The sequence below is a fragment of the Amblyomma mixtum genome, chromosome 2 (genome assembly GCF_055824585.1).
Source record: "Amblyomma mixtum isolate Tamu chromosome 2, ASM5582458v1, whole genome shotgun sequence".
NCBI lineage: Eukaryota > Metazoa > Arthropoda > Arachnida > Ixodida > Ixodidae > Amblyomma > Amblyomma mixtum.
In genome coordinates, this window is record NC_143013.1 from 204,811,350 (window position 1) to 204,819,929 (window position 8,580).

Below are 8,580 nucleotides of genomic sequence, written 5' to 3' on the forward strand. Positions count from 1 at the left end.
AGCGAATTGCGCTTGTGATGGTCGCGGCGCATCGCTAATTCAGCGGGTTTCCGACGGTTGAGCACCACCACCTTAGCATCGCCGGGAAGAGGAGCGATCAGAGTATCCGCTGGTTGCCACTCCGCATATCTCTGGCCAAAAGCAAAAGCATACCAGGCAATATACGATGCAAACGAAGAAACAAACTTTAAACTTGATATTCTCGGGTATCGCTTTTTCAGCGGTTGTTTTCAAGCATCCCTTCGACATTTCCTAAGGAATGATTTTACAATGATTGTTTGTTGCGCATTATTCCTGAGATGCTGCGCAGTGCAATTACGCTCTCGATTTTTCTATACACATGTGCAATAGCTTCTGGAAAGGATCTTTGTAAGAAACGCTTTCAGTTTAACTTGTATCTCCATGTGCATTCAGCATCTTAATAAAGCACTAATAGCTTTATATCACAGAAAAGGGCTTCGTATACATCCTTTTCCGCTTCGTAAAACTTTTCCGCTCTTTCCTTAATTGTTTAACGCGCTAGGTATGACTTCACGAAGATGTTTATTGTAATTACTAACCGTCTATACCAGTTAGCGTAGCATAAATTAATATATACAACTCTGAAATCAATTAAAATTGCATATCATGCCATATTTCTGTATATTCTGTGTGTGAATAAGGAAAATAATTCAAATGACCGTTACCCCTTAAATTATTTCGTGTCACTACTTGGTTGTTTTATCTCTGCTTTATCCCAAACCCCTCACAAGCAGCCGAAATAAGAGATGTTTTCCCGCGGTTTTCTCTCAGCGAACATGTTTGCACCATGCATTTGCGAAACTTTCTTCTTTGACAAAAATAGGGCGTTTCGCCTCCCGTCCACCGATTGTCTGTAAAAACTTTTCCGGCAGGGACGTGAGGGGTGTCGGCTCCAGTCCGCAGTCATTTAGCGCAAGTACTCTAGGGAGTGAGGGCAGGCATGGGGGTGGGGGGGGGGGGGGCGGGGGTTGGACTATGGGGCAATTTAAAGCATCGAGCTGGGCCAATTAGCAACTCAAGTTCCGACGCATAACTCCTGCCAAAAAATAACGTTTGCCACGAAACAAGGAACAACGGTCATACTTTTTGGATGCGGTTCAAGTGCCGCTGCAACCTGGCCAAACGTTGGATAGACCTTTCTGCCATTCGCCACTCCTCTATACGCAGCTGCCCCCCGCGAAAGCAGCGCCCGCGGTGGAGGCGGCCGAGGACAACCCCGTTTTGCCGGACCGCAAGACTCCGGACAACTCGGAGACCGAGCAGCTGATCCGCGAGGAGCCCGCGGACCGTTCGAACGTCCCACGCGACAAGAAGCCTCGCCGCAGGAAGAGGTCGCGGAGGACCTCGGAAAGTAAGAGCTGGTAGCTTATCGTGTTGCACTCTGACGCATTTTGAACTGCGGCAGGAAAAAGGTGGCGAATGAAGCTACACAGGCAAAGCCTCGAAGCCGTCTTAATAAACGACAAACAGTGCAGTGACGTCAAATGCATAAAAGCGGGAGCAAAACTGTTAACACCAATTTGGGCCGGCCGTGTGCTACGCAACTGCTGTTGATAGATTGCGGTACAGCTTAGCTTCTTGAAACATGTCTAACATCCTTTTAATGCCGGTAAACGGTTGAAACCAACCGACACTGTTTGAATTGTGTGAGCTGGAGGACTTTTGAGAGGCTAAGTGCTACTTTGTCCAGACCAGTACAGACACCCTGTCGATCAAAAATAATTAAGACAGTGACGATCTCGGCATTGCATTTTAACTGCCACTGGCCATTTGTGTTTCAATGGGAGCCAGGGCTCGCGTCCCTTCTGTGTAGAATATCACTAAAGAATGGACTAAGTCCAAAGTACACTAAGACACATTGGTGTAATATCAGTAACTAATGAAACGCGAACAAGACAGTTCACACACTAACACAAAACTGAGAAAATTTTTGAATTGGGAAGCTCATTACAAGCGCAGTTTAAATTTCCTTTGAAAGCGCGAAGACTGCCCTTCAGAAGTGTTAATCAACCTTACTTGTATTTCCTCTCAAGGAACTGCTATGTTTGTGTTTTTTTTGTTAGCATTTCATTTCTCTTGTTCGCGTTTCATTCGTTGCTGTAAGTGCGATATGTGCAGCGCGCTGCAACTATTCGTTGAGAGTCACATCTTCACCATCTCAATATCAATGCGTGACATTCATTTCTTGCTTTCATCGCATACTATTTTCTTCTTTACTGCCTTTTTTAGCCGTACCTTTACACTGAATAACCGTCTTTTTTTTTTCTAGAAAGCAGTCGGATAAAAAAAATACGTGACTAGATTGCAGCCGTTACGCTACACAGTACAAAGCACAAAAGGCACGGATAATGTACAAAACTATGCAGCCTAAGCCAGGTATCATACTGCCGTAAATGCATATTACACTGACCTTCTTCACATGGCAGAGGCTTTGAAGCATGCCTACGCCCGCCGAGAACCCAGTATGGGATACTGTCCTGTATAGACTGCAAAACTTTACGCACGCCGTAGCGTCGCCCTCAGAGCAGTTTGAAAATTTTTCTACTATGGAAGCTAACGAAAGGAACTAAGCTCCTTTATCTAATCGTAAATAATCACTTAAAAAAAATCAGCGTCATGAGTTTTTTCCCCGGCTTCCTGAAATTTTGTGGCATCGTGCTGTACACAGCTCAAAATAAAATTTTCTCGGCCCCACTCAATTTTCCAGCGTTTAATCTCCCTCCGAACACTGGCGTGCTTTATAATGGTGCAAGTTTACACAGTGCGAATTCTTACGGAGGACGTTCAGTTCTGTGTTCAGCATTTCATTTCGTCCTTGTTTTCATGCTTCAATTGCTTTTTCTATCTCCTTCGTTTTCGAGAACCATTTACTTTAGATGAGCATTAGAAGACATATATACCGCCTGGCTTTTTGGCATTGTCATCATGTTATCCTCTAAACGGGGAGTCGTTGATTCATCGTGCCTCATGAAGGCCGATACGGAGGCACGTATGCGGCTAATGGTGGCTGGAACATCAAACCAGGAAATCAATGTTCAAGGCGAATGGTGGGTACAGGCTTCACAAGAAATTAAACTAAACCTCTTTCCCATTGAAGGCGAAGACGACTACGGTTGAGGACGGGGGAGGACTAAGCGTTGCGTAAGCGCAATCTCCTTTGAAAATATTGTTTACGATCTTGTGGTAACTTCGGTAGTTGTAATTTCTCCTGCTCTTTCATCGAGCGTCAGTTTATGGAGTGCCTTTTCCTCGATGGTCTCTATTCGTTCACCCATCAATTTTGTGATAAGAATAATGCCTAGACTTGTGTGATAACGCCACTTGCCGAGTGAGCGCTCTCGGGAGCCGCCCGAAGGCACTCGCCGAGGCCAGTGGCGACATAAATCAACGAGCGCGTTTTCTTTTTCCCGCAGGTGGAACGAAGAGCGCTCCCGGTGGTGGCGCTGCCAAAGAGGTCGTGGCGGCCGAATGCGACGACCTCCGAACTACGCGCAACGCCCGGCTGCTGGACGCCGCCGAACGCCTGATGCGGCCCTCGCCGAGCGCTCTTCCACTGCTGCCCAGGACGGCGTCGGGAGGGGCCGAAGACTGCGACAGCGCCCCCAAGCGGTCTCCCGCGTCCATGCTGTGGGAGCAGCCCCTCGTGGTCGGCGCCCCTTGTGCGCAGGGCGGAGGCCAGACGCCGGAGAAGCCCGACGCGCCCAAGGGAACCGCCGCCAGTCCCTTCCCCCCTGCCTAACACGACCGGGTGTCCCATGCGCGATGCCTATGGCAGGATAACCTGCGGCAAATATGGAATTTCGCGCATAAATTGCACCGCTGCTTTACTGATGAGAAAGTAGTGTCTTTTTGTCTGGTCGCTTTGTGGACGTCTCCGTGACTCTTGTCCCTTTAATATTTGTTTTATTCAATGAACACTTATATGTATAGCGTTTCGAGGACTTACTGCACGCCGCCTTCCTTCATCTCACTGCGCATGACCTTCGGTCAGCTTCCTAGTATATTCCTGCGCCCTACATGCGCTTACCTTTTTTTCTGAGTCACCGATATTCAGCAGGGCTAACAGCACTGAATGAACGAAATGTCTTGGCGTTTTCTTCTGCTTTGCGACGGTTTGAGGCTATCGATCTCGAGCTTGCACTTGTTCGTGCTACGTAGTGTCATATATAATGCGCGTCGGGTACGGTACCCTGTAAACTGCAGTCAGCAGAGGCGAGGAGCCCAGTTTAACCATAAACGAAGGGCAGGAAAACTGCGTGCCACATAGCCAGCATCGCGGGCATGAATTTCAGCTCATTTCCTCACGCAGCGTCAGTCCTCAGTGTAACGCATCGGCTGGTAGAAGGAAATAATATTTGAACGTGGTAAATAAAAAATCCCTCTCATTGGCCAGGACATGCGATGACCAGCACCCATACAAGAGTTCGTTTACATCTATAACCTTGCATTTTACAGCACACCTGCTACACGCTCGTCCCCTAGCTATAGCGCTGTTGTCATTACCTTCAAGAAGGTGGGAGGGACATGTAAAATTAGGCGAGGAGTGAAAGCGCTACGAAGGAGCAGTGATTGACAACAGGCGAAGTGAGATTCGCGGGGCGTTAAGGGAGCGTCCCGAAACGGGAAGAGTTGGAAAGACCAAGGACCCGCCGCGGTGGCTCAGTGGTTAAGGCGTTTCTCAGCTGAGCCGAAGTACCCGGGTTCGAACCCGACCGCGGCGGCCGCGTTCTGATGGAGGCGAACTCAAAAGGTGCCCGTGTGTTGTGCGATGCCAGTGTGCGTTAAAGATCCCCAGGTGGTCGAAATTATTCTAGAGACCTCCACTACAGCACCTCTTGCCCCCTTTCTACTTTCACTCCCTCCTTTAGCCCTTCCCTTACGGCGCGGTTCGGGTGGTGTCCACCGAGATATGTGAGAGAATTACTGCGTCATTTCCTTTCCTCAAAACCAACCAAGACCAATATGTCGAAATCACCTATAGAACTTTTCTGTATGCCACTACACCTTGGACAATCCCCCGTGTGGGTATGTGCCATGTTTTAAGAGGAAGAAGTGACGCAAGGGTGGAAAAGGTGCGTAGCTCGTAACGAGCTCATCAGAGCTGGCACTCGGTCGTAGACCACGTGAGTAGTCTATAAGGGAGTAATTACTCATTGGCATCCACCCGAGCGCAGCCATACGGCTACAAAGGAAAGCTATACAGCTTTCTCAGAAACTTCGTAGTTAAAGAAAAATTCGTCCTGGTCCGGGGTTCGAACCCAGGACCACCGCCACACCGGAGCAGTCGCTCTACCAATTGAGCTAACCAGGACAACAAGCTTATGGTAGGACGAGAGCGAATTCATCAAAAACTCGAAGCGGGAACTGTGTTGGTCAAATGTTTAGGGGAATGCCCCAAGGTGGAGTAGATTTGTAATAAGGGAGTAATTACTCATTGGCATCCACCCGAGCGCAGCCATACGGCTACAAAGGAAAGCTATACAGCTTTCTCAGCAACTTCGTAGTTAAAGAAAAATTCGTCCTGGTCCGGGGTCTCATTGACCTTAATGCGCCCAGTGAAAGAAAATGAAAAAAATTTAGGTGGGAGTGGGTGTACAAAAGATAGTGGGATGGAAGGGACACCAGGATAACGCAAAGCATGCAGCTCGCTGGTATCGCGGGATTTTTTTTTGCTGCCTTCTCCTTTTGGGAGCCCTGCCATGCTTTAGTTTCCACAGCTGCGGGGCAGAGACACAGCCACATTTAGCCGGATGAATCTCGACACATGTCCAAAGTTCTCCAGGCCGACCGCCGAGGACGTGCTCAGGAACACAGCTCTCGATAACAATTAGGACGACTACTGGAAGTTTGAGTTGCGACTACAATGGAGAAACATCTGTCCTGTGGCTAACGGACAACGTGAAGAGCCGGAGACTGCTCAAGTTTCTTGAAGAGAATAGCCTCCACGACTTGTCTACCAAAAACACCTCTTATCACTCAAACAATATCCTGGATGCTGCCCAACGCGCAGCAGCCCAGCAATCATACTGTCTCACTCCGTGCCCCGACCCACCGGGGCACCAATCACCCATATTCCACCTCGCACCACTTGGGAGGCAGCTCTGTTCAGCACATACCCACGAGACCAACTCGTGATCGAGGAGGCGCGCAGGACAGCGACAACCAACGGAGTCCTGAACTAAGGACACCGTCTGAAAAGGTTGGCGACCAAATGAATTGGACAAATGAAGTTTTCCACCTCCCCTTAGCTTATACATAGCGTTTTCTTATGCCACATGGCAAGTCTTCAAGAAAACAAAACACGACGTTTAGGCTTCCTAGCTTTTGTGTTCTGGATTAGTAGCGCATTCACAGCATTCCATCCCGGCCACGACGGGCGAGTTTCGATGGAGGCGAAATTCTAGAGGCCCGTGTACTGTGCGATGTCGGTGCACGTTAAAGAACCCCAGGTGGTTGAAATTTCCGGAGCCCTTATAGCCTCAGTCGCTGTGGGACGTTAAACCCCCCTAAACCGCAAACCATCAAGAAAAAAAAAGTTCCTTCAGCACCACAAACGGTGAAGACCAATCTTAGTTTCATGTGTTTTATCTGTCGCTGAAATGACTCGAAGCGCAAACATCGTGCTTGCCGTTGCCAGTAGTTTGCTGCAAATGTAGATTACGCTGCACAAATGCATCTTTTTCTGGAGCCAAACCTTCACAGAGTGTTCTGCAGAGGTGCATCAACTTTCACGAATACGTCGGAGGTCTAATGGCTTAAGATATGCGTATCTTTTTGCATTGCGATATATATTCCTTGGAATATAGGGAAACTGCGACGCAGGTATTTTTTCCTAAAACTCCTGAGCTCTCTTCTGACTAGCCAAACAAAACGCGACGTTTACGCATCCTAGCTTTTGTGTTCTGGATTTATAAAGCATTCACAGCATTGACTCTACTCCTTCTGCGTAACTTTTAAAACACTGCGGCGCCACTGGCATTGATTGGGGGTTGGGAGTAGTGGGTTAAGGAGGAGTTGCTCATGGAGTAGTGGTCGCATTCACCATACAATCGCCAACGCGCGGCCTGGCGTTCTACGCATGCACGAATATACGGCAATATTTTTGAGAATGGGTAAGACAACATCCGCACCCAATATAATGTTCACGACTGACGTCATGAGGTAAGGCTTCAGAAACACCGACTATGACCTCCAAAATTGTAGAAACTGATACGCGTGGTCACGACGGTTCCAGAGTGAATTTGCTCGCGCTTCGCGTGGACGTTGACGAGGTGGCGTGTCGGTGCTCATAAATCAAAGACCTTGGGAAAAATAAAACCTTAAAAACCTCGCAGCATCACCACTCCCATGAAAGAGCAAAAAAATACACACTGTCCTCACAGGCTACGTCGTGTCTAATGGCACAATGGCTGAATAGAATGAATTTGGCGTGAGCCCATTGAGTTCGTTCGTGTTCTCGGCTTGTGCAATCAGTGTGTCGCCCACAGCGAAGTCAGCACTATAGTCCGATACAACTAAAAAATGAAGCGGCCACTCATCCTTAAATGGCAACTGCATAGATTTTAAATATCGACCAGCTTAAAGGGGTAGAATGTGTTACACTTGAAGGTAAAGCATTCGGAGTCCTTCAGGCCTAAGATTTGAAATGACGACGTAATCGACAACGAAAATCACGACGGTCTTAAAGTTTCTCCGCAGCGCACAGCGCCAAGTGGGGGGGCATCATGACGTCTTCGAAGGTACCGGTACATTTCCAAAGCATAAAAGCTTCCTTTGGTTTTGTTTATGGGGTTTAACGTCCCAAAGTGACTCAGGCTATGAGAGACGCCGTAGTGGAGGGCCCCGGAAATTTCTGCCACCTGGGGTTCTTTAATGTGCACTGAAATCGCACAGTACACGGGCCTCTAAAATTTCGCCTTCATCGAAATTCGACCGCTGCGGCGGAACCAACGCCACCGAAGGCAAGGGCCTCCAAGCGTTGTTTAGCAGCTTCCAACTAGGCACGGCAGGGTGTGTTTGATGGCAGCGGAAATTTGAAATCTTAGCTTTCATAGCGCCACACTAAGCTCCTCTGCACTCAAGGAGAGGGCTGAGTCGGGCTGGTTGGTTCATGTTGAATGGTACGGTTTTGTACGTTAACACAGCGCTGACGGACGGGACGGAAGAGAGAGAGAGAGAGAAAAGGACGGAAAGGCAGGGAGGTTAACCAGGCGATGCCCAGTTGGCTACCCTACACTTGGGGAGGGGAACAAAGGGGAAAAAAGGAAAAAGAGCGGCAAAGAAATGAGTCTGTCAAGTGTCCATCGACCACTATGTCACAGAGACAGAGGGCGCGCACAGAAAACTTAGATTATAGGCGGGAATGCAACCCTGAGTCCCTTAGGAAATTCAGGAGCGCTTTCACCGCTTTCCGTTGTCTGGAAGGTTGCGTCCAAGGCCCCAGAACGTTAGACTCTGTTAAAGGACGCGAGTCCAAGCGGAGCAGAGAAGCAACTAGGCAACCGCGCTCTCGCTCAAAACGAGGGCAGTCACAGAGGAGGTGGCTGATCGTCTCGTCAC

General features: G+C 48.7%; 1 protein-coding gene across 1 annotated transcript in view; it reads left to right on the top strand.

Moving 5' to 3' along the window:
- Positions 1-3,857, top strand: part of LOC149362307 (signal peptide peptidase-like 2B) — a 48,308-nt gene extending 44,451 nt beyond the window's left edge. Inside the window, exons 14-15 of the mRNA XM_089569692.1 lie at positions 1,189-1,372; positions 3,435-3,857. Coding sequence (XP_089425818.1) covers positions 1,189-1,372; positions 3,435-3,760 — 510 coding nt within the window. The 3' untranslated portion in view covers positions 3,761-3,857. The remainder of the gene's footprint in view (positions 1-1,188; positions 1,373-3,434) is intronic.
- Positions 3,858-8,580: the final 4,723 nt, after the last annotated feature.